General features: G+C 37.5%; 1 protein-coding gene across 1 annotated transcript in view; it reads right to left on the reverse strand.

Annotated features, from left to right (window-relative positions):
* The window catches only part of LOC150083521 (protein spitz-like), a 32219-nt gene extending 8344 nt beyond the window's left edge, over nucleotides 1-23875 (reverse strand). Inside the window, exons 1-2 of the mRNA XM_090377330.1 lie at nucleotides 23595-23875; nucleotides 16097-16204 (exon numbers count right to left, since the gene is read on the reverse strand). Of these exons, the coding sequence (XP_090233456.1) occupies nucleotides 16097-16204; nucleotides 23595-23793 (307 nt within the window). The 5' untranslated portion in view covers nucleotides 23794-23875. The remainder of the gene's footprint in view (nucleotides 1-16096; nucleotides 16205-23594) is intronic.
* Between the last annotated feature and the right edge of the window lie 3875 nt (nucleotides 23876-27750).

Below are 27750 nucleotides of genomic sequence, written 5' to 3' on the forward strand. Positions count from 1 at the left end.
GCAAGTTTTCATGGCAACCAATTTTCATCCATTCCGATGAAGATTTGCATCTTAAAAAATTAATTTCGTCAATATTGCGCATACTACAGCTTAGTTTCCATGGTAACCACTTGTCATTCAGTCCTTTTCACTATTTTAGAAGTTCGTTTTCTTTTGTGATTATTGATGTTTATTTCATTATTGTTCTCCGTTTTCTGTTGCAATTATTAATGGAAACAGGAATGTGCCACTCCTTTTTTTTTCGCTTGTTTCCTCCCCATTCTCCGGAATTTTATCCATAGTTCTCCAATTCGATAATAAATATTAAATTAATTATTTAATCAATTCTGAAAGCTTTGCTTCTGATTATCTGAAAAAACATGTCACGTGAAATTTAGGGTTAATTTCAGTTCGTGGTATTTTCATAAAGGAAATTCATTCATTTCTGATAGAATTCACTCCGGAACTACGGAGGGGTTTTTTCTTTTTTTTTTTTTTATCAAAGGAATTTATTTATTTATTATTATTTTTTTTTTAATTCCGAAATTTACGATGTCCACCTGTAGGTGTCGCTTTCTTAGAATCTTTTCAACGCAGGAATATTAGGATCTGACAAGTCATTATCATCTAGCTGAGAGGTCGTCAAGAACGGAATTAAGAAGTCTTCCCATCTTCGCGGATAAAGAATAAAGATTAGCTTAAGCAGAAAGGTAGTGTGAAAAGCCGACAAAGATAAAGGCGGAACTAGACCATTAGAGACGCACAAATTTAGACACACACAGTTTACTCCCACCTTCTTGAGATGGCTTAGGGGTCTCATTCTATCTTTTTACCCCTGATAACTCAATAACATCGTGTGGGGTCTACAAAGGGGGGTAATTTCGGACTACCACCGTAGTTTCCAGCCTTCCCGACAAAGGACACAGCAATCACCGAGATCTCCCTAGCAAGGTGGAAGAAATAATCCCCCCCCCCTTAACCTCTCACTACCACCTCCACCGCCAACCACCACCTCGGAGTCGTAATCGCACTTCACTAGCACTGGCTTAAGAGATATTCCCGACAAGACACACCTCTGCCATTATCCCGAGGATATGAGGGCCCCGTAGCGTTTAGACACACAGCGAAGTCTTGATTCAGGGATGTTCTAGAGACAGTAAAGGGCCTTCAGTGCTCTTCACGAACAGTTCATTCAAAAGGATTTAAAATATAACTTCATGCTAACCTACCAATGTATTTAATGCAGTCTTGCAACAATAGATGGCGCTACTAGTCAACGAAAGAAAGGTGATGGAGTTCTATGTTGGAATTAATGAGTATTTACAATCTCAATTATCACAATTATTATAGTCTATGCAAGGAATTTCCGCTTATGTAGAGCATCGATGAACCTCCTACTTCCGAATGTTAAAATGTCACTTTTTTCTTCCTTTGATTTTGCCACTGCGACTCACGCTGTCGGCATTCACGGGCGTTTCTTGAAAACCTCAATAGAGTTCTTTCCGGTACGACACATGGCCTCTCTTTTTGCCCTACTTTGGTAGCTTTACTCTAGCACAGCATCAACTGCTGCCTAAGCTTGTATTAGCACGGCAACTGCTACTAAATAAATGAAAGCTTTGAAGAGTTGAAATAAAAATGATCGTTTTTAATTGATATTTAATATATGTTAAAATTCTATAATATAAAAAAAAAGTTTGACGGTTTACGAATACAATTTGATAGAAACATTATATAAAGCTAGATAATATTTTTATCGACATGTCCAAGGGGTTCTGTTCACTGCGTGCGACTCGCTTTAACTTATTCAAAAATATTTATAGTGATCAGAAGTTATCCGTGCAGTGCACTGTAAATGAGTAGCCAGTGCGAATGGATGGTAAATATATTATCATTCAATAAATTTTGTAATTTTTTTTCCCGATCAGTTTGTTTCCTTTTGAGCTATTGAAGTCTCACAAGGCTCTTCGCTTGGACCTTTTTGCATTATATAATATATAAAAATAATATCATAATCGATGGAAGTGCTTTAATCCAGTGTTCTAACGTAGCCAAGTGGTCAGGGGTGGGAGTGCAGTAGCTCACGCTCTTTGAGTTAGACCGGGGTTCAAGCCCCTGACTGCTAAATACGGTCGATCTACCAACCCGCACTGGACCAGCGTGGTAGATTATGGTCCATTTCCCTCAGCGTGAATTGTTGAGAAGGCTTCCATCCTGCAGTGGGTTGATAATGGCTGTAGTTTACCTTTTTTTTTTTTTTTTTTAACATGCTGGACTGAGCCTTAAAAAAAATCTATTAACATGTAATTCGTCCTGCCACAGTGAATTTGATATGCTTTTATATTTGTTTATATGCTTTATATATTGCTTTAAATTTTTTGCCAGTAGTTAAATATATGTATGTTTGTTTATTTTTGTCTTTTCGGATTAATCTACAAGTTCTGGAAAAACAAAAATTAAAATAAATAATTTATTGTAGAAAACGCGAAATATGTTCCTGAAACTGACCAATAAAATGCGGAAAATATTTATTTATTTATATATACACGTTTCTCACACACAGAGCACACAGACCCTAAATAAAGGTGAGAACGCTAGGAGCTACAGAAAATACAAAACAGTAATAATCAATATAAAACTAGAAAAAATATATAAAAAATTTACAACATTAAGAAAACAGAGTAAGGAGCAAATTCTTATAGATAGATGGATTAAGAGTAAAATCAATATTGTAATTATTCAATAACTGAATAAAACGAAACAGATGACAACCAAGTAAATGACGAGTACGAGGAACGGGCAGTGAGAAATTAATTTTATAACGAGAATTCAAAGGGGGTATAGCGAAAGGTATTTGTTCAATAAGAGATGGAGAATCGATAACAGAATTTATGATATTGTAGACAAAGAGACCCGTGGAGTTGTCTAGAGTGAAGAGGAATGATTCTGAAGCGACCACAAAGAACTACATAATTTGGTGCATGCTTCATGAATTGTGCATATTCTAGTCTAAAACTGCTAAACTCTCATTCATTCGTAGAGGGGGGGGACGAGAACTGCATTTAAAAGAACCCAATAGCGTCGTGTTTACGATCTACCCATAGCCCACTTGTCACAAAAGCCCAACTTGAGAAAAGGAGAAGAGAGAGTCAGTGGGCAACACACAATTCACTGGCTCTTTGTCATTCCTGAGTAACTTGGACATTTTCGGGAAGACGATACATCACGGTAACGAGCTTACATTTAGACAAATGACCCTTGTTGACGTTCACCTTCTCCCCGCTCCTTTCTAAACCAGAAGACTTTATGACCTTGCCGGTGCGCTCTGCTTGGGAGACGCTGCATTTGTCGACTTGTGTGTCCTTCCGAAGCTTTTTCCAAATGACCGTCCATTTGCCGAAAGCTCGGATCACAGATACCGCTTCTCACCTGGCTAGCGACCTCGGCTCTTTCTCTCCCCTCTATGAACTACAGGGGTTTAGCGTGATCTCCTTCTGCCGTATGGTCATTACAGCGTGTTGGTTAGCCCCCTAGGAGGTCCTATCCTTTTGTTGATGGACGATACTTCATTAGAACTGTCTTGGTCGGACATACGACTCTATCAGTTGACAGCGATTGAAGGAGGAGGTAATTTTGTGGACGTCAGGGAACTGCTCTAAAGTTAATTAGACTCAAGTTCAGTGGAGAATATATAAAGTACGCCAAGCAGCCAGAGAGTAAATTTGAATTGTGTTGTGTGTAAATATATTTGAACTTGATGCATTACTTAAAGCTAGTTAACAAAGTTTACCAGACGTAAAATATATTGTTTGGTCAAATTATATAGTTTTATATAGATTTAAGATTTAGACATTCTGTGTAAGTCTATATACGTTGAGCTGATATATAAAATAAAAATTGCATGTCACGAAGTGGAATTCGCACAACGCGTGAAGTAGAAGTTATATAACAAGACAAATTTTTGTCTCAAGCTGATTTTTTTTAATTTTACAGATTTTGCTAGTTTTATTTTAAATACATTTTAATAATTAAAGGCTAAATAAATAAAGAGGATTCCAAATTTTAAAAAAAACCCTCAGGTTTTAAATTAGATTTTTTTTATTTCCGTTGAAAAGTTTTTATTTTATAAAGTTTGGACGTTCTGTTATTGTTTTTATTTGATATATAGATTAATTTAGTTATTAAAAGTAAGTGGTATATTTATTACTTGCCAAACTCTAACCCAAATGAAATCTTTAGTTTTATCCATGGGAGGAGTCGCACATAGTTCATTTATCATTTTATGGGTTCTTGCTATTTCAAAGTTTGAGAACCCCTAGAGTATAGAAAAGACAATGACGGTTAATGTTTAATAGAAAAGGTTATGTCAGTGTGCTTATATAGTTATATTTTAACAATAAAAACTTTATTTTGTTATCTCAAGGGATTTCTAAGAAACACTAACTCCCTTTATGCATTATTTGCTCACTGAACCACGTTAATCGATAATGTGCAAATATTACATCCAGAGACTCGCTGCTCCCTCTGTTTCCCCACCGGGCCACTACACGCACACACACTAGATCAGCTCCATCTAGCGGAGAGAGTAGCATTTCTGGAACATGTGGCTGCTAGGACAATGGATAGTTGTTTTGGTGAAGCTGCCAAGCATTGCATATTTGCTCGAGATTCGGGAAGGATGGGGAGTAGAACCAATACTGTATAGGGAGAGGGGGGGATACAAGGAGGGAGAGTGATCTTGCTACAAGAAAAAGTTACGCTCCCCATTCCACCCCCGTCCGGTTTGATGCATCAATTCACTCTCCTGCTCCACCAGGTGAAATGTGGCTTCTTGTAGGGGGCATGACCGTCTGTCGCGTGTTCTTGACACGTGCCCGCGCCGGCGGTGACCATTTAGTGGCCTTCCTGAGGCAGCTGGCCGGCGTTCCGGGGGTTTGACCACGACAAACAATCCCCACCCCTCTTTTCCTATTCCATAAGATGGAGGGGCTTTCGCTGCCGATTGGTCTCTACCATTCCCGGCGGAGACAGGTGAGGTACCGTTAGGGATTGCTATCCCCCATCTCCATCCCTCCCTTTCCTCTCCTCATTCCCCTCACCAACTTCCCCTTTCCTTTCCTGCTTACAACCTGCCGCAAGTTCCTACTGAACTCCGCGTAGAGGTAGCGGGTGGCTTCTACCCTCATGCCAGCTGGGAGGGATGTCTAGACTACTGATTCACTAGCATTCTCTGCCGCAGCCAGGTGGTGTCTCCCTTTCAGCTTACGAGCATTTGGTCACGATTTAATACGGGACGGTCGCGGATCGGAGAGGTTTAAGGAGTTTGCGCAAATTTTCCACTTTTTATAAAATTGCGCCGTTTTAGTGGGTCGTAACTGGTTCGATGAAGTCTATAGGGCAATGAAATTCCTCCTCCCTCCCGCCATTTAGGCGGACCAACGGGGTTCCCACTTACAAAAGAGAAATGAGCAAAGGCATTTAATACTTAACTATAACGTAATGGTGAAACTGCAAATGCAAAAATTCAGCGTTAAAATTATTTGTAAAAAAGTGAAAATCGACAAGTTTTGATTTATGATACCCTTTCTTTCCTTTTTTTTTTTTTTTTTTTTTTTGAGTTGCAAAACAATTCTCGATGTTTCTGCGTGTCCCAACAGTGAAAGTGTCAATTCATTCGCACGTCATTTCAGTTTTCAATTTTATTTTATAGGGATTTGCTTGTGGTTTTTTTTTTTTTTTTTTTTTTTGATGATTTCTCCTGTTTCTCCAGTTGCCAAATATGCCGCATTTTACAGTAGTTGGCTCAAAATTCGAAACCAATACCGCATTAACTGTCTATTCTAATTCAAATAACAAAAATAACTAGTGCGTGACTAATTACACAGATGCTCGGTAAGTTTAGTGAGTGAACTCAGGTAAACATCTCCAAACAGTCCTTAGAGAACAGTGAAGGGGAGGGATGAAGCGGGGATGCAGTTCTCCATCTGGCATCGCCCCTTGCCCACCTGATGGCTGGCTCCAGTTTCCCGGCTGCGTCACTAGTATCGTGTCACAGCGACCATGGTAATCTTCCCCCTCCTTCCCTGGTAACTTTAGTACCACAGCTGGGTTAGCGGCTTCTTTGACACACACCTCTGCGAAACAATGCATGTCCCAAGCTGTAGCACGCGCGGGGGACCCACCCACGCCCTCCACGTTCTGTCCTTTCTGGAAAACCTGCTCGTTATTGGTGTACGGTTATTTCCGAACATGCTGCCTCGACTGTTGCGCTGCCCAATAATAGATCGAGGGGTTCGCCGAGGTCACAAGGGCATGCCAGTAGCTTGCCGACCGAAGTACACCAACAACCGTGTCGGTTGGTGGGGGAGGAGAGGGCAGGAGAGAGAGAATCAAGGAAAACCAAATCATTTCCCTTTCAAGTCGGACACAGAAGCGCCGTGGACACACGTTTCTTTGAGCGTTCGCCTCGCGAACTTCGTCTGCGACAATAACAACAGGGAACGCAAAATCTCTTTGTGAGACGCGCTTGCTACACTGGAAAGATCGCGATTCGGGACCTTGCAATTGTTTGTTGAGTCGCACTTCTGTCGCTGACCTTCCCCTCCATTTCTCATTCCCTATCTGTCTGTCTGTATTGTTGTATACCTTTTGCCCATTTATACTGTGCTTATTTTATCTGTCTATTTCCTCTGCTACCTCTCGGAATTCCGACGTCTTCAACAAGGTCAGATAACCACATCTCTCAAACAGACAGATCTGCCTTAGAACACACGTAATTTACAGACCCCCCTCCTCCATTCCAAAACACACGTAGTATATTATTATTATTTCTCCTAGGAGACACCAGCTCTACTGGCCAGGGGGTGAAAATACATATTCTATTATGCTACAAAATATAAGACTATATACAAATTTAAAATACATGTAATAATTATCTGATTTATGCAATATTTGTGAAACTTATCTGGATTACACAATGCTGGAAATACTGTTATCTGCTTAAGGCTTACCGCTTAATTAATATAAACGGGTAAAACTTTATAAAAAAATAAAATAAATTTTCTGTTTATACTCCGGGACGACCAAACGGTCAGAGGAGTTCACAAGATAGACAGAATACAAGAAACAGCACCGTATTCAGTAGTCACGGGCTTGAACCCCGGTCACTCAAGGCACGTGTACTTATGCACCCGCGCGCCTGACCACTAGGCTACGGCGGCCTACAGTACATTTAAAGCATATCTTCTGAATTGATCAATGTAGGCAGATTCGCCATATTTCACCATAAGCGCAAATATTTACAGCTGAATAGCGTACATGTAGCATGAAACAACGTAACTTCAGATAAGACAGTGATACAACATAATACAATTTAATACAAAATAAAAACTTGAAAGTTCATTTTACTGTTTCCAGCAGCCGGTTTCTTCTGTGAGAGTAGAGTGCGATAGGTTGGACATATCTTGCAATATATTTCATGATGAGGTTGGGATTCCTAAAGCCCGCCCGCTCATGCCGGGAAGACGAGGGCGCTGTATCTGCAGGTAGGAGTTTTCAAGCACTTCTTTTCTATATGATTTGCTTGTGCTAAGTTTTTCAGCGTTGGTATTTAGGATATTGAACAGCTTTAGAGTGTTTGCTGGAAAGAATCTTCTTAAACTATTCAACTGTGTAAATAAATAAAAATGGGGTCCTGAGTTGCATTTCCTTGTCTGGAACTCGTCTTTGTTTTTCGCCGGGTGTTATTATCCACTCTCGGGCTTTCGGTGAATCCAGCAGTCTCTTTAAGAGCTGAGCAAGCGTCATTATATTTCTTGTGGCAATTATCTCCAGGGTGTGACATCTAGATTGGAGTATAATATAGCTCTTGAGATGGTAAAAGACTTAGCTGAAATTCTGTTTAGCCACCTCAAGAGCCAGTATTCAAGCCTGAGGAAAGCTTTGCTACTGCTTTCAACAGCTGAAGACTAGATATGCGACGCGTGTAGGGAAATTGGAATAACACATCCGTTGATATATTGCTTCATCAAACTGGGGTCTCTAATGCCGATGAGCTCCTGCCTGGTCATCCAGAGTGCCGCATTCGTTTTCTTACGAAATGCATGCGAAGTGCGGAAAGATTCAGCCCTTCGTCCCATTTGAGTCCGAGGTCAAGATGTGACTGAACCTTTTGGACAAGTATGTCGTTCATATATATTTCTATTTTGTTTAGATTTATTTTATTTGTGAAGGTTATTTGCGCTGTTTTGTTTTCATTTAAGTGTAGCCCGATACAGTCTAGATATTTTTTGAGTTCTTTTATTTTGGTGTTAGCCACCTGGTTGCAATAGTCAGCTGATTTCTGATACCTTCCTCCGTTCTAAACATGTTTCTTGTTTCTATTCTCTCTCTCTCTTTATATATATATATATTAGTTCTACTATAAATTAGTAGAGCTACTATTGTGTATTATCTCTGCATTGATAGTTCTTGGTCCCTATAGAAGTGCTTATTAGTGCATAAAGATAGTAATTAGATTCCCGTTTTTACATTTTTACATTTTATCATCTTTTCGCTTTATTCCTAACCGATGATATTCTGAATATTAAACTTAATGAAACTTAGGATTAAACGTAATTTTTCATTTGCATTCAAATACGTATATTAAAGGGAAAATTCTGCTTCTAGATACATAATCGTTCTATGATTCTTTACAGAGGATATGACAAATTTATTTTTAGAAAAGTTTAGCATAGATATATATATATTTTTTTTTTTGTTTGTTTGTTCGTTTGCATTTCGAACACGAAAAACATTCCTTGTTCTAGATCGGCGTGGCTTCACACAAAATATAACGAAAAATGGGGCATACAAATATTTCTGTACATTGCGTATCTGTTATTTAGAAATATAGTACAAGATGCAGGTATTAATTTTTCAGGTTTGTAATAAAAATTATGATAGAAAATTTAGCCAAGTTGCAGGACAAGTGATTGGTAATTCCATTGCTCTGACGACTAGTGAAATGAACTCTTTCGGAAATTGAATTTTTTGAATTTATCGTTATTATTTAAAAAAATATATATGTATTTACAAACAAGTTATATGTATTTTTTCCGGTTAGCTTCGATCTACAAACACTGACGAACTTAAGTTAATTACCAACACTGTTACGTATGATAATGTTAAAATGAAAAAGGTAAACCGACAAATGTTAAATTAAATTAAAGAATCCAACCTTTTTTCTTTTATTTATTAAAAATCATCTGATTATAGCAGCGATGCCTCATTAAAAGCAGAATTTACGGTGTATATGCACAGGCAAGTCAGCCGCTTTCATCACGTGATCTCGTTCATCTTTTCGAAAAATGAGACGGGACTTTTGTCGATAAGAAGACATGTGCAAGAGGAGGAGATTTAAAAAAAAAAAAAAACCAACCCAAATTAGGCCTAACATATGACATAAGCCTATAAAAGAATCAACGCAAATCTTGTTTTCGGGATAAATTACCAGAATGGGGCGTCACTGATTAGTGGGAATAATCCCAATTATTGGAACAGCCTATCTGTCTTGCCCAATCTCTGAAGTGGCGGTCTGATAATTGGGATTATTACTCCCAATTATCGGAACTCTGCCGATTTCCATGAAGATTCCAACTGCGCGAGAAAGGGCAATTGAATCACACGAGAAAGTGTTGAGCAAAACGGCTTTTCCCACAACAAACTCGATGTAATATATACACCCCTGAACGTTAGCACTGCATTAATCCAGTGGCCAACACAGGAAGCCATTACTCACCTCCCCCCGTTTCTCCTTCCCCCACCCCCTGTCCTTAAAAGAACTGGAGAATGCCACCCAGGTCGTTGGCTAATAGAATAGCGTTACACCATTCCCCAGGCCACATGGAGTTGTGTCGGACATAATAGATTGACAGTAAATTTTTTATGCGCGCAGCTTCATAAATTTCATTCATAATGCGCAAGTTTACATAAGGTCAATGCGTTTAATTGCGCTTGAAAAGCTGGCTGGCAGTGCTTGTTGTTGCAGCGGGGGAACCGAATCCGCCTGTAATAAATTACAGAAATGTTCTGTTGTATTAGGTAAGCCAACACGTAAAAGTTTACACAAGCAGTAGAACGTGCCGCGTGGCTCATGGGCATCCGTTGTCAAATTCGCGCTCGCGCCGGTAGCGCGTAGTGTGATGTAATCGGTTTTTTTTTTTTTTTTTGGTTTTTTTAAACAATACTTCCGTGGAAATGTACATTGTAGATTAAAAATGAACAGTAGCTACAGCTAATGATACTGAATTTGGGCTCCCCCCTTTTCATTTAAATTTTTAACTGATGAATAAAATTGTTTTGTTCCAGGTAAGCATCTGTATTAAAGAAAACGGATAGTTTTATTTGAGATATAAATCAAGACCTAACAAAAAAAAAAAAAAAAAAATCCACAGACGATTTGAAAAACACCTTTCCTATATACTCTATCTCGCCAACTATTTTCTATCGCCATCCGTTATCAGCCCGCAGATATAGGAGGGGTTAATTATTGACCGATAACAATGGTAAAAGACGGTGCAGGTGTCCGCAAACGTACGTAATTTACGCAGGTAACAAGCCTAACTCCGGTGCGATTATATACTAATGGGAAAAAGTAAAAAAAAAAAAAAAAAAAACGCTCAGCTGCTCCGGAGCGCACGTTGTTTGGCGCGTGGAGCCGTTCTTCATATTCAGGGGTGGTGTGGGGTGGGGAAAGAAATAGCAATTATTAATGCTGAAATCTACATAAACGTAAGAAAGTCAGGATCAATGAATAGTTGGGATTAAATAATCGCGACACTCGGAAACGAAGAAAAAAGCTGTTAATTGCCATGGAAACCAGGCAGTAAGTGACACGAGGAAACCACCTGCGCAGTGGATTCACACTATTAAAAAGCTTAAAACGGGTTATTTATATTCCATTAAAAGACTGGTGTTTCGTACTGTTGGAGACCCATCTGTTTGCTGTAATTAGAACGAATTACTGTTAAACACGTGGAAAGTAAGTAACCATGGCAACTCACGAAATACTGTGAAACGATTGTCGACTTTATCGGCGACACCGCATCAAAGCCCGACTGCTTGATAAATTAAAGAAGTCGACATGCCCTACAGTTTTTCACGGCACGCATGTTGACGTGTGCGAGCGATACTTTGCGACCTTCAGGGGTACTAGTAGACAATGTGTGCGTTGGGCTGCCAAGTAGCACGCGCGTGTGCAATGCACACGTAGCGTATGTTTTGAAGGTGAGAAGGTGACCCTAGGGCGAGTGGCTTGCGTCGCGGTGAACGGTGGAAGAGATACGGAGAAGTAAATAGGTCTGCCGTAAATGGGGGAGGAATGTATGGGGGGATAGAGACTCAGTGTGTCCTGCACATATGTTACAAAGGGAGTAGTTAACGGCTATTGAAATGAGTGCCAAAAGATTACTCTATATAACGTATAATAAAAAAAAAAGGATTATTATTTTTTTTTCCTTTCCCGGTGCTCCATTTTTTTTTTTTTTTTTTTTTAAGAATATCATAAACACCGTGTTACGGTACCATCAGTAATAGACTTTTACGGAGTTCAAGATAAATGGAACTATAAATAAGCTAAATAATTCGCACATTATATCGCAACAGTTGGCAAAGGACTTGTTGGTCGACTCCGTGTATTCTTGATCATACGCTCTACTGAAGCGCACGTAGAAGCACGCGCCGTTCATGTGCGACACACGCCATGGCAAGTTGAGGCAGGATGCGTGTTTGCTGTCAAGTTCATCGTTGGACATTTGGTGAAGACGAAATCTTCTTTGAAAAAGAAACTTGAATTTCTTCCCTTCTGAGTCAATGCTACTAGTTTTTATAGTTTAATTAGGCTGTGGTTTTTTAGTCTTACGTGCATTACGTAAGTAGGAGCTTAGAGGAAGTTTTTTTTTTTTCTCCCCAGTTAATCTGCACTGCATATTCTTGATAGATGATTAGGAACTTTTATGAAAAATAATAAAAGGCTTTTAAGTTTCAAGGTACTCGTACCTTGGAACTGTATTTAGCGATTTTCGAAAATAATTTTTTTTTTCGATTGCTTTTTTTCTGTTTTTCATTAAAATATTAATAGTGAGCTACAATATATAATTTTTTTTCAGTAAACCAGGCCTAACCTATAAGAATTTCCCGAAAAACAGAAAACGCCTTTCCTTAAAAAAAGGCGTTTTCTTTCCTTTAAAAAGCTTCATAAAACCACTGTTTTAATTCAATACTACATCAACGTTTTGTGGGAAAAATCTGCTCTAGCATCATCAAAGGAAATGTGGATAGCGAAAGATATATGGATTCTCTTCTGCTATCGCCACTGCCCAATGCTAGAATGCATTTTCTCGAACGAACCGATGTAATGTGAAAAAAAAAAAAAATATATATATATATATATATATTACATACCTTCTATTTGTTCAACAACAATTTTTAAAAACACCATCTGTCAAAAACAACCAATTCCTAATACATTCACAAAACTGTGTGACATTCTGATTTTCTTAGATTATTTCTCAAAATAAGTGAGAAATAATCTAACATAGTATCCGAAAATATTGAAAATAAAATAATGAAATAGTGTTAAATACGTCAGTATTTATATCCTGTTTTAATATATGCATTACCGGACATATTAGTTTAGTTTATTGGTGAATAACGTTAAATCTTCGAGACTGTCTGGTTTAACTGGAACGTATGGGTATCCGAGTTTTAACAATAATGTAAAAATTCACGGGGGGAAAAAAATTCTCCATATGCTTTAGTGCACGTGTCTCTCTGGACACTGTTCGTGATCTTAGCATTAGCATTGCAAAAACATGTCATTTATAATTAACCACCAAATTACACCTAATATTATATATATATATATATATACACACACACGTTTGCCATCTAGTAATGAACTGATGAATACCCAGGAGGGATTTCGTGAGATTCAGCGTCCATATGGATAAAAAGAGGCACGCACGTGGGGTACGAGCCCAAATGCTGGAAGTGAGTGAAAAAAAGAAGAAGAAAAAAAAAAACTTGGGGTGTATGTAAAGAGGGAGAAAAGAGGGCAAAAAAAAAAAAAAAAAAGTCACAACAGCTTACCATCTGGTGCAGTATTACCTTTCACCGGCGTCCGTAGCGCGCGTGTCAGTCAAAAAGGAGGGAACTAGGTGGTCCTCCTAGTGATGAATAACTCTTCGACACCGATGCACGCGCGTGTGTTGTGTGCACGAGAGAGAGCTCAGAGCCTCCTTTTTGAAGTTGCACGTTTGTGAACTGGCAAACCGAGAGATTATATACATGGCGAGAGGGGAGGGGGAAGGAAGTGGGGAGTGAAATGAGTAAGGAGGTTTCCGAATCCTCTTGTTCTTCTGACAGCTTGAAAATTAGAGATAAATGCCTTAATAGCTAGCTAATTTTTTTTAGTTAAAAAAAATTAGTGGAAAGTTATCTTTAGTGTGATTTAGCATCGTTTGTGGATGAATAAATTGACAATTATTTTGGTATTATAAATGTTATTTGATCGAGTTAAATTCCTACGAAAACGCATACTCAAACTTTTCCTAATTTATGTCATTTTTCCTTGACGCCAGATGGCGCTGTGTACCCGCTAAGTATATCTCGTTACTTTTGATGATTGCGATCTCCGAAGGGTCTACAGTTGCAATCAAGATATGTATACATGTGAAGGGGCGGGCGAAAATAAAAAAATAAATAAAAGAAGAAGAAAAGCGTGTTTCTTGGGATATCCCACAAGCCCTAAGGGCAGTCCAACGATCTGCAAGCTTCAGTAGCTACAGTTCGTGACCCGTAGGTCGTTCACACCGATGTAAATGGGGCGTTAACTGTAGCACATTGTTCAGTTTGTGTGGGACCGAGTCGGCGGTAAGGGTTGGCTCATTGCTGAATACGACACAGTTACGGCCCTTTTGTGTGGGCAGACGTACTTGCCAGGCGCAGTGCCAAAATTCCCACCCTCTCATCATTACCTTACCCAAGAAATCTTTGAAAAACGAATCGCAAAGCATTAAAGAGAAAGTTTAAAAAGCTAAAACCAAGAATCAAAAAAGGATATTATACATTTCTAGGTAGCATTGCCATCGCAGCTGGTTACCTTAGCAACGATCGCGTGTTGAATGCCACCTGTAGAATGTTACTTTTTCACTTTTTTTTTTTTTTAACAGTTGTTTTAACCACATAAACTGCAGTATTGTAGAGAATATTTGCATACGCTATCCTCTCAAAAGTCTCGGACACTTCTTCAAGGGACATATGCAGGTAAAAAAAAAATAATGGTAATAAATAAAAATGAAACAAATAAATAAACAGGTAAAAGTGTGCACCAGCTTGTTTTAAGTTGCTGTGCGTTCCGGTCTCACGAGTACCAGCCTGTACCGTATACACAGTAGTGGCATCGTCTCTTGTTTACCAATTTGACATTATTACTCCGGACAAAGGAACATCGGGTGACCTTGTGCGTCAAATTACTAATTGTTTGGCATACCAGCCAAGATAAGCATGTCGCTGGTAACCACACATTTTTAAAGCTTGGACTGTGGAATGCCAAACAATACCTGAGTTGGCCATTATAGCATGGGATAATTACTTTAAAGGATTAATCATTATGTAACAGTTTCAGACTTTCCTCACGCATTCAAGAAGGTCAAAGAGGTAAAATTATCTCAACACAATAGAATAATTTGTCAACTCACCACAGCGTACCAACTCAAGGTCACCTATACGGATTCAACCCATTACAAATTTAAAAAAAAGAAAAAAGAAAAGTGATGTCGTAGAGGTTATGCGTTCGTAATCTAGCCTTTGTATAATTACTATATAAACAATTATTAAACTCAGGTATCAAAATCGTGTTTCCAACGGAGATGGTTCTGAATTTAAATGATGAAAAGGTACCTCTGGTTTATGACCGCTGTGTGTAAAACCCAGGAAGCTTTAATGATGGACATAAAATAGGAAAAAAAAAAAGAAGCACTTGAAATACTTAGGTTTATCGAAAAATATTCGACATTATTATCCTAACAATCATCTTTGTAGTTAATGATTTTTATTTACACTATCTTCTCAAAAGTATTGGCCACATCTCTGAAGGAAATGAACAATGCGAGCGGGACACACGCAGATGAGAAACAGGTATAAAAGTGGGCACAAAAAGCTAGAGATACCAGTGTCAATTAGTATAAACGACGGTCAAGAACCTATCGTATTTTAATGATTGTCATGGCAGTCGTTTGTCTGTGCGAATTACACAGTAGACTGCTGCTTAAGATTTCTCAGGTAAACAGTGGTGAACCGTGAAGGGAGGGGTTACGTTATTCCTGCAGAAGCCTCTACAAAACTTAACATCGGAGCTCCAGATATCTGCAGAGTTATTTATATTAATTTTCTTTAATAAAAACCCATTTTCGTGAACATTACTGATATCTCAATATTTTTGAGAATAAGGTGTACTCATACCTCGAGTTAGTCAGTCTCAGAGGAGGTTGTATAGTTTTTCTTTTTGGAAACTCTGGTGTTTCTTCTGAAAACTCTGGCTTTTCATCCTGAAAAACAGGCAAGCGGACCACAGAGTGCACACAAGTTTACAAATACAGTACACGCCTCGTGGTCTTAATAGCCGTGCCCCAAAATTAAAAACAAACAAAAAATTAACGAAAACAGACAATTTCGGAGAAGTACACTGACACTACCTGGCTAAAATATTAGACCCATACATGCATGCATGTAGAGAGTTCAATGATTTATAAATCACAAGACATATTCGTAGTTCCAATTACAAACTTCCAAAACGATTAATAGTTATAGATGGGGCCTAAAACAAAAATCAAGAATGTCATCGAACTGTACAAGGCGAGTCAATAGGGTATACCAAATATGGTAAAAACACAGGATTCATTTCTAGAATGAGCCCATTTCCAATATTTTGGTCAGGCAGTGTAGCCTAAAAAATAAAATCCGTTATGATTAATAGCTTTTAATAATTAAATAAATCAATTTGTAATAATAAAAATTGTAATAATTAAATTGCTTGTATTATGAGAAATCAGTTAAATATGCTGAAAATGTTACTTACCTGCTATCCTAAAGACTGTAGAAGCAAATAGCACCAATATTAACAAAGGTGGGTACATAGTAGCTGACGTATGGTGTCTACATGTTAGTCTCTGAGGCCGACTGGGATCTATAATATAAGAATTAGAAAAACATATATAAATACATATATGCATGTATGGTATCCATATTATTCAGAAAGATAGGAAATATATTAGAAAAATAATGCGTATTTAGGCACAAATAATGCCTTGAGATTTAACAAAGAATGTTCCATAACTATGATTTTTTTTTCATTAACTATGACATGAGTTATTTGAAAGAGAATTTAAAAATAGAAAAGAAATTATAGAATTATCGGTATAATTTAATCATCGCCCAAAGTAAAATGTTACTAATAAATTTCATTGGTTAAATCATCTAAAACTTTTCAGTGATATAGTAGCGCCCTCTCGATAGTTGCTCAAGTTGGTATGTAACAATGCAGTAATGAAAAAAAAAAAAAAAAAAAAACGGACAGCATTTGACGCAATGGTGCGCAACCAGCATTCACAACTTTATACGACGCTGTAGGGTCTTCCAATGTGGCATGTCCCAACAGGTTACTTACGAGAGATTTAGTAACTACTGACTATCACCTACTGACAAGGTCGTCGTAGCTATTTCAGGCCCTAAGGCGGAATGTTCAGAAACGAAACCAGAGAACAAGGAAGTAACCACATGGGTCAGTACTTGAAGAGATGGCAATTTATTTCGGTATACGCCAGCACCATTAGTTTCCTCTTTTTTCTCGGTGTCTTCCCCATCCCTTTAGAAACGCTAGCTTGGCCTTTGAACAAGCATTGTTTTGGACGAAACCTAGATTTGGAAAGAATGTCAGAAATTAGTGGTCAGAGGTAGCGTTTCGTAGGATCTTATCCATCCTCGTGATTACCGAAATTATATCAACACAATGGCATCAGTCAGCACCTACATTCCTGGCCAGGCCGACACTTCTTTCTTGGTACCGCACGTGTCTGGTATTTTTAAAGTGCTCATTTGGTGTGTAACAGATTTAGACAAATATGAACTAAACCTGCTGTTTCACCAAATTACTATTTGCAATTTTGAACTCATCTCAAGACATACGTGTGTGTGTGTGTGTTTAGATGTGTTATTGCTGATTAAAAAAAAAAAAAAAAAAAAAGGATGGAAGAGTGAGATTCATCGATTGCTCCACTGCCAGAGAGGCAGGCTATAAAATTCTCTGTTAACCAGTGAATTTCCTAAAATTAACTTTAGAAAAGTTGCCTAGTGTAACCTAGAACAGAAAATACTTTAGACTTACCAAATGCCATTGGAAGGCTAACAAAGGCTAAATATTTTGTCTGTAGTAAACGTTAAGGTTCTTACCGCTGTTAGCCTTACATTTATTTCCATTTCTTGTGTTAACTTGCTTTCTAATATTTTCTTTAACCAATGGATTTTCTAGTTTTTTCTTAGGAAAGCCATTTAGTCTTTTCAGTCTTAGAAGCGTCTTCAGTCACTCTTTTTAAAAGTTAAACTTTGTATATAGGACTGAAGACACGTTTTCAGCCTTGCTATCCTTAGAATGATGGGGAGATTTGACCCTTTAAGGTTGGTCTATTTTAGAATTTTTGACTCATAGCCAGTAGGTTTTCTAAGATTTTCCTATAAAATACTATCTTTAGTGTTGCTAGCCTTTCGAAGGCTAAATGGCTTAATATATTATTTTGGTTAGACTCAGAATTATGGGAGCGCTTAAATTTCTTTTAGATTGCAATAGAATTTTTGCCTATTAGCTAATGAATTTACCGACGTATTCCTAGAGAAGACAATCTTTATTCTTTATCCTTGTAGAAACGGATCCTTTCGAAGACTAGATGTTGGAAGAGAAAGGGTTAAAATATTAAGATCTCAGTCTTTTTAGCCTTATAGCGTGTTTCCTTCTGATAGCCTACATTGTATTTTCTAGCTTTTTAAAATTTTAAGCTATATTTTATGGATGGTTGGAACGTTTTCCTTTTTAAAGTTAGCCTTTCTTAGAATTGTTCCTCGATCTTGGTTATGAAAGAGGTCATACGCTAACAGTCATTGGGCAACATGATCTTTATTTCTACTATGTTCTACTAACCTTTTACACTTTCATAATATCTAAAGCATTATTGTTGACAACGCGAGAAGAATTGCTTTACATGAATGGGGTAGTAATAACGTCACCATATTGGTATATACCATTATTTTCTCACACCCCTAAGAGTAAAACTATTTTCTAACCCTATTTGAGCTATTTCTGCGGTTCAATTGAGAGCCAGCGATGGGTCTATTAGCGCAGAATTTCTACAGATTCACCGCACATAGCAACTGTGTATTGTCTTGTTAGGAAAACACACAACGTGGGTGGGACCTTGTTGATCCTCACATTTTTTCACCCTGTAGTTTTCCCCCTGGTTACTTGCTCCACCCAGCTTCTCTATTCCGAAACCCACACCTTTCGCCCCGAGGTGAGAACGACAGTATACCAATAGATCGGTGCTGACAAGGGCACCGATCGTTAGACCCCCCGCTTCAAGTGAAAAGAGCCCTCCATTAGGAGATAGTCCAGATAAATGATCGGCGGCCAACAAGAAAGGAAATAAGACCTTTTCTGACCGAACTGTTCAGAGAAATGGGGGATGAGATAGGGGAGAGTTTCGGGGGGTTCAAGCACATTCCGAAGGAGTGCAACAGAAGCAGATGACGAGATAAGATCTTCGTGTAGGTACGTCGGCCCATCTGTGAAGTTATAAAAGCTGTCAGTAGGTTAGGAGGAAGAAACAGGGGGAAGGAAGAAGGTGTTTTTCGTCCTGTCTTCATCTTCGCGTCTTTGATTTGTGCAAGAGAAAGTTGCTTATGAATTTGTTCGGCTTCCGTAAATCACACCTACCGTTGACCAATCACATCCCCACATTCATCATACAACGCATATACAGGAGCAGGATGGACGGAACGATGCAGGCGATGGTGTTTATTGTCTGTTTATAGTTTGGGCGTGAGTATAGCAACAAGTTACTATGGCAACACCCTTGCAATATCCAATGGTAGCCTGAGCAGATAAAATGGACATCCCACGAGTTCCCCCCAACGCCGTAAACAATGACTGTTGTTTAACATTTAACTTTATCAAAACAAAATCGTAATCAGTAATGCCAGTAAATCCTTATGTGTTACTCATCAAATTGTATTTAATACTGTAGTTGCGAATTTGCTGCCAATCTGTTTTACACAAATTAAATAGGATTAAAATGGTTTAGCAAAATCAAAGGACGCATAATGGAAATTGCCAGTTAAACTTGTTTGGATATAAACTAAACTGTCGTATCCTGGAATGCTGATTTTATTTCTGCTAAGACACCTCATAGTTATGAAAGCTTCCTAATTTACCCTACAAATAGCAAAACTACATTTTATTTCCTAAAAATCTCAAAATTGTACTTCCATTTTCCAAAATATATCAGCTATAAAGTCTCCCTACAGATATGAAAATTGTACACTTCTCTCCTACATATATTAAAACTGCAACTTTCGATCTTACAAATCTCAAAAAGGCACACTTCTCTGCTACGCATCTTTGTCCTTTTTGCTCCTACAAATCTCAAAAACTTATATTGTATTTCTTACATATCTTGAAATTGAATTTGTATCTTTCGTTCCTACAAACGTTCAAAACATATTTTTCGTTTCTAGGAACAAAAGATACAAATTCAACAAGTTACTATGGCAAAAATAATTCTGCTGAAACTATATACCTTCAACTACAACTTTCACTGCACTGTACGAAAATAAGGGAATAATTTAGTGTATTTTTTAAAAAATTATATCATTATTATATAATGATATGATATAATTATTTACATACGTATATCCAATAATGAAAGACCGCAGATAATATTGATAGTCTAAGATATGACTTACCACTTGTTTGCAGAATATAATCTATGCAAAAGGAAATGTATCTTTGTAAAAAATTTGCCGTATCGAAATCGTTCATATCGTCATGCTAGTGTGTGGTTATTAGATATTAAAATTCACGGGAATATCAGAGATATATTTAAAAAAAGGAAGTTTTATTAAGTCTTTACTATCAGTCTTCTATGTGTATATTTTCTCCAGTGAGTTCATTAGTTTGCATCATACTAAGTCTGAATGGTTTTTAACTGCGTCATGGTCTAAGAATTTGTATAAATTGAAATTGTAACTGTCTGATTAGTCTATGATATTTTAAAGCAATAACTATGTAATTGGTGGGATATATTTCGTGAAAAATTTCTTCCATTCATTATAAAACTCCTGCCACACATTCTGTGGAAAGGTACCACTTTACAAAACATTTTTGTTTGTATATTAAAGATACTAATATATATATATTTCGTTCCTGGTTTCCTCGTGGTCATGGCGACACCTAGTGTTCGAAGGGGAAACTCTCAACCCAAAGCAGAGCGTTATATGCAAAGTAGGAAAACTGTATGGACAATAGGGTTATTTCATGCAATATTTTTACCTGCCCGCACCTGTCTGTGACGCAACAATGAATTCATGAATATAATGTTCAACACAAGCAAGCCAGTCACGGTCTGGTTCTCATGTCCAACTGCGGTACATGTAGTAGCTGATATAGATGAACAAGAGGAAATCGAGAGAATAAAAAAAGAGACTATTTTAAAGTTGAGTTTAACGTTTTGTTTAAGCTCCCCAAAAGAAAAATGATGAAAAGAATTATATCATTCAGAATCACTACCATCGTTTTTAAATCACTGCATTCAAACAGAAGCATTTCTGATGAAACGTAGAAGATTCAGCATTCTTCAGAAAGTTCAAACAGCGACATCTCTCGGATAAGTGACGCCAAAAAATGTAATAATTACACCTGGATTCTTGAAGAACATATAAATGCGGCCAATTAAGTTCCAAAGTCACAAGACTACTCTTCTGGAACGACATATTAATATTCTTTAGTGTTCAGATGGCATAATGGTCGCCACCTTCTCAGTACTCCGTAGCCCCAAGTGATAATTAGTGGCCCCCTGAAGGTAGCTAAGAGTGATTACTTCGCTCTTTGAGCTGGTTAATTGGGTACGAGAGAATTTACTTTTGTTATTTCGAGTTTAAATATACTTTCTGCTACCAGGGGGACTTGGCTTGGTTAAAACGTATTTCAGATCTCCTTTAGCTTCCTACTGATGGTCTCACAGGAATATAATTAGTAAATGCCTTTGTATGTAGGAACGCCGTGATACCAGGCGTCACCTTTCTCTCTCTTCCGCAGTTGCTTAATGTGCATAAGAAAGAAAGGGGCTATTTTCTTAGATCAGTATTGTCTAAGAAATTAAAACAACTCCCTAGAGTGGAAGCATAAACGCAGAGAGAGAGAGAGAGAGAGAGAGAGAGAGAGAGAGAGAGAGAGAGAGAGAGAGGGGAGGGCTATGTTATGTTCCTTAATTTATTTTCCAAACTTCAAACCCCTAATCCCCATTATTCTCAAAAATTCTATTATAGAAATTCTTCTCCTACCGGACATCTTGAAGATGAAATCCAGCTAGATTTTCTTAGAATTTCATATAATCGTCCCACCTCCTGGTTGATGACTTTCATCTGGATGCCTTTACTTTCAAATCAGTCTTAGAGTATACATTTTCAAAAGCCTGATCTTGCAATTGACGAGAATGAAAATGACTCCATGTTACAGATAAATATCTTTTGCCTGTTGTACGTACAGTACTCTGGACTTACTGTCAAAGTCACCTCTTTGGAGAATGGGTGTTTGCTAAGCTACAGGGTTGTAAGTACGATGATATGTGCTTTACATATTGCCCTAAGGGGAACCTGCATGTTCAGTTGGGTTTGTCTCCCTCTCTCTCTTTCGTCATCGCTTGATAATCTCTACTTTCTTGAACAAATATTGAAAAGATTCGTCACACATGTTGTCTCAAAGGGTCCCAAAGTGGACATGGTTACTCTTGCTGCGCCCTTCACCTAGGTGTAGATAGACTAGTAAAGGAACCGTAACAGTGAACTAATATATGTTTAGTAAAAGCGGAAAGATCTTAAAACTAAAGAAAAAAGATCTTAAGAAATTTTTAAGGCTTTTTTTTTTTTCTGTTTTCATTTCTTTGTTTGGGTAATATTTGCAAACAGTAGGAGTGCCTATCACCCTCGCTCGTTGTTTAGCAAAAGACTGAAAATGAGGGAGAGATATGATATAACAATAAATAAAACAAGAAAAATTTGAGATAAAGATATGTTTATGGTGGTCTCTTTGATTATGTGGAATTTTTTTTATTTGTGAAGAATATTTGTGGCATTTGATGATTAATTCCAGCTATCATTTTTATGTGTTTAACTTTTTTATATTCATAAGGATATAAATTAATAGTAACTATATATTTTAAAGACTTTGTATATGTTAAAAGTCATGGATGATACAGCAGTTTAACTGCTGTATCAACCATGGCTGTATCATTTTCTATTTTCCCTCCAATCGCGAAAGAGTAAAAGTTGTGATCAATTTATGTTTTGACTTAACTCTTGATGTAACCACATAATTACATTATATTGTTGTAGCAACAATATAAAATAGTCATATATTGCATCTTTTTTCCATTATTTCACAAACAATCTACTTTCTAATTCGCAATTTTCTTAAGCTTTCAAATAACAATAGATGAAATCTTGCAAAAGATTTTTTCCTTCTGGAAATTCGTCTGCTGGTTCACTGTTGCCAAAACGATACTTTAAAAACAAAATATAAAACAAACAAAAATCACTATTACCAATGCATTTTTTCTACTTAAATTTTTATTTGAATATTAATATACGAATGAAATATTGTTATTATTGAAATACCAAAATTTGCATTATGACTAATCAGTAGAAAATCGTCTTATTTGCAAAAAAAGATTTAAACTCATAGTTAGAAATTACATGCACATTTATTTATTTTTTATTCTGAATAGGTTAAATTGTAAGGTCAAATGGCCTAAAATTAAAGCCTAAATTTAGTTTTATTTCTTAAAAGAAGATGGAGATCCAGATCTCACATAAAGAATAACAGATTTGAAATACAATCTTATAAACCACCCCCGCCTAAGCGCTGATGTCATCGTGGTATAGAGGTACGCCCAAAATCCAGAGTGACTGATGGTGAAGGAGGTTAGGATAAAAGCCTAGCACTGGTGATTACACCTTTAAGTCTGTGTTTTAATGATTGTTTAACTAACTAGAAAGAAAAAAAAAAAAAAACACACGTCTCTCTCTCTCTCTCTCTCTCTCTCTCTCTCTCTCTCTCTCTCTCCTTCATGCTCAAAGGTAATCCTTGACTAAAATAAGGTACTAATTTATAGTATCGAAAAAGAAAAACATACCGAGAATCCTGTAATAACCGAGTTAAATTTAGATCCGATATCAAAAAAACTACAAGCGTCAAAATGGCTTCCAGCACACTCCTCACAGAACTTAAAACCACCTTCTTCGACGGCACTTACCCAATATTCGCCTAAGTCCCGATAGTCCAACTGCGAGGCAGTGAAAAATGCACATTTTAGGTCCATGCCTACCACCACTAACGACACCGTACTTAATAAGTTGAATGTCTGGCCGCCCTTCACATTCGGGCCTGCCGACGGTATCAGGCGTCCGTTGCCGGTGATCGGACGGTGTAGTCCACATGGTATGAGTCGTCATGGACACGCCACTATCACAGGATGGTGTCAAGGTAAACAGCTCATCCACACATGGGGTATCATCCACTAGATAAACACAAACACAACACAACACTAGGAAGAGTTGTACCTAACTACACATCGTGTCTGTATAATAAAAAAAAAAGAAAAGAAAAAAAAGAAAAAAAGAAAAAAAAGAAAATAAAGGCGCACGTCTGGGCATCCACGTTGAACAGGCCAGCTCGCTCGACACTGACTGACGGAGACGTCGACTGCCGCTCAGGTTTACAGTACACAGGGCAAGCAGCATGCACCAATTGGCATTGTGGGCAGGGCGGGAAGAAGCCCTGCGCGCGACTATCAACGTGGACCTACTTCAATGCCGCAGGGCGTACGCTACTGCATGAGGCCACCTGTCTGCCTTGTAGTGAGGGAAAGTAGAGCCCTTCAGGGGTAGAGAGAAACCTCACGTGCCTAGCGATGTTCCAAGAGAAGCCAAAGAGATACAGTCTTTTTTTTTTTTTTTGTGGCAGATTAAAACAATGCTTTCAGCGAGGGGATAATGTCGGATAACACGCGTCTGCAACCCTATGCGTTAGCAAGAACCCTCATATCGATTATAACGTGGTATATGCCTATCATGTGATATGCAACTTTTTTTTTTTTCTTTCTTTCTTTCTTTTTTTTTTTTTTTTTTTGGAGCAGACGTTTTGACTATCATTGTGTTAACCTTCAAGTTTTACAAAAAAAAAGTATTCAGGCCAAAATTTGATATCACATATCATATTATATAGCATATCATACTACAGTATATAATATGAAGAATGCTAATAGGAAATTTTGGTTTCAATATTTTAGTACGATAAATTTAGTAAATAAATTTGCTGTTTATACTCAGGAACGACCACATAAGTATCAGAGGAGTTCACAAGAATATCATACGGTATTTAGTAGTCACATGAGCTTGAAACATGGTAACTCAGAGCGCATGCACTTTTGTACCCTCGCGCTTGACCATTAGGCTACGGAGGCCCGTAGATATAGATATATATTGTATAGGTATATAGATATAGATACGGAGTCGTATAGATATATATTTAAGATAAATATTCATTGCTAAATTCGGGCTTCTCTCTCTCTCTCTCTCTCTCTCTCTCTCTCTCTCTCTCTCTCTCTCTCTCTCTCCATTTAAGTAATTAATTCTATGAAATATTACACATATTTATAATGGCTAATTACTTTAATCAAGACACTGTAGATGGATCTGCAGTCTACTTTCTGTATGAATCAATATGTCAAAGTTTGATCATTAGACATTAATTAAAATAAAACTGGATACTACTAATTCTGTAGAATATGAATTCTACAGAAATTTTATTAATTCATAGAAATTTCATAACTATTCCCATCTGAAATAAAATAAACCAATTCCGAATCAAAAGTTAATTTCTGAACAATACATTTTTAAATTGTTAACGATATATTTTTACATTAAATGCACCGGAATTATTTGGATGTTCCCTTAATCGAAAAACAGCATTCAGGTCAAAATTTGAAGAAATTGCACACTTATATTCGCTGAATATGTGACCTGTATAGTGTGTTCTGAGTACGTTGTATACTTTGAATCTGTATTCTGCGACTCAAATTAACTGTATTAAGAAAATCATAATTACTCCAAAGATTCAATACTTAAATTGATATCTATCAAAAGAACACCATTTAAATATGTAAGTGAGGGGTGGGATTGTTGGCACTAATTTTCTTGCTATGTGTAAATTTGCTCTTCATCAAATAGCATTTAATCGAGATAGAAGAAATAGTTCGAATCACTGTTATACCTCAATTTGTCAAAAGCTATATGTATTAAAATATCAGTCTGCTGGAGATTGTGATATAAAACAAAGTTATAAAACAAAGCTATCACCTAACAGTATAAGTTTCGAAAATCAATGTAATAATAAAAAAAAAAAAAAAATTTTGAATAATTTCAATTTACTATAGTGGGATGATTCTGGATAAAGTGAAATTTTATCCTTTTGTCAGCAAACAACAATTTATTTGTGTAACAGACTAAATCATATTTCTACACCTTATTTTGAGTCAAAAGCATATCCCCCCCCACTAAAGAAACTAAAGAAAAAATAATAATCTTATCACGAATCTTAGAATTATAGAATTATCAAAATTCGACTTCAGTTTATTGCATTGTCAGGAAAGCTCTTGAGGCTATCGTTGGGTATATCGAAGGAAAGGAAGAGGAAAAAAGGGGGGGGGGAGGGAATACGAAAATCTACAAACACCCCTGCCATCGGTAGCAGTAGTATTTCGTGTCTTCGCACTCGGTTTTAGACAAACCCCATCATTTTCTCCAGAGGTTGCATTTCCTTCCTCTGTGTGCCGTACAAAGAACTCCTAGAGAGAAAAGGCCGTGGTTGTTGGGGAGAGAGACGAATATGAGGGATGGTAAACCGGGACACGACCCGTAACTCCGCACTCAAGAGCTGTGGTGGTGGTAGCGGCCGTGTTCCTGCACACTTCTCACATTTGATTAATGATCAAAGTGCTTCCAAGGTAAGGGATACCCTACTGACGAACAGACGGTTTGCTATGCCTTGCGTGCATCTAATACTTACACGTCGGTGTCACAGTGGCCAGCCGGAGGTCAGCGCCGACTCCAACTAGCTGGCGAGAGAGAGAGAGAGAGAGAGAGAGAGAGAGAGAGAGTAGGGGTAGGGAGGGAGGGAGCGAAATCTTTAGTCTATATGTGCGTGCTGGTATATCTATAGGTAGGTGCTCTCTGGCGCGCGCGCGCGCGCGAGTCGTAGCAGCTGCAGAGTTAAGCACCGATGACTTGATCCGTTGTCAAAATAGAACACGCAAACTAGGGGATTGTCCATCGCACGAGGCGGCGCGTGCTGTTTGCCCGGAGAACCTACCTTCTTCCTCTGTTCAGACTCTCTTTCTTCCTCCCTACTTCTCCCTACCCCCCAAACTTCCTTGTCCCCACTCTCTCCGCTTGCTTCTTTCCATCCCCCTTTTCTTTCTATCTCATAACCCTGATAGAGGTTATGTAAAGAAATTGGCTCCGTTATTTGATCGTAAAAACGTTAAGGGGGTTTTCTCTAACCTCTTGTAACAGGTTGTGAATCAAAAGAGGTAGCGTTTGGTTGTATGTGTATACTTTAGCTTAACTCCATACATCTTTTTCTTTTTTTATTATTGATTTTACTTTAAATCATTCGGTTGTGTTTTGCATTGTTATGAAAATTCAGATAATGTACCGTCTTACCTACCCGGAGAGAAGGAGGATGACACTCGACATTTAATGTCTACAACATGCAACAGCCACGAATTATCAATATTTTACCGTTAGATATCATAGAAAAACCGAATTAACCCATAATTAACATTAAATGGGAAAGGACTCACCTTGGGTATCTTTTGGAAAAAAGTATAAAAAATCAGGAGTACAGGCAAAAAAAAAAAAAAAAAAAAATCATTTTGGAAATTGTCTACTACAGAATTAATGCACACATACATATTAGAAAAATTATCTCTGAAAAAATTGGCCTTGAAGAATAAAAAAAAAAAAAAAAAAAATTGGTTGACTCTGAAAGAATTTTTAAAAAAAAATCAATTTGGAAAGCCGATTTACAGAAACACCTATTTATAGGAATTCATAGAAATTTATGTACAGGAATTTACAGAAATATATTTACGAGGTTTTCAAAATCTGTTTATAGTCTGTTATATAATTAATACCATGCTTATTAACAAATACACACACACACACATACACAAGCAAAACGATATTCGGTGTCTTTTGGGAAAAAAAGTATAAAAATCACTGATTCCAAGCAAAAGATCTTCCATTTCGAAAATCGCTTACAACAGGGGTGGCCAACCCATGGCACGCTTACAAATTTTTTGGGCACGCGGAATTCAGAACGTCCCAAAAAAAATTTAAACTTCGAAA

This window comes from Mastigoproctus giganteus, chromosome 7, assembly GCF_048544385.1.
Source record: "Mastigoproctus giganteus isolate SK-2022 chromosome 7, ASM4854438v1, whole genome shotgun sequence".
In the NCBI taxonomy this organism is placed as follows: Eukaryota; Metazoa; Arthropoda; class Arachnida; order Uropygi; family Thelyphonidae; genus Mastigoproctus; species Mastigoproctus giganteus.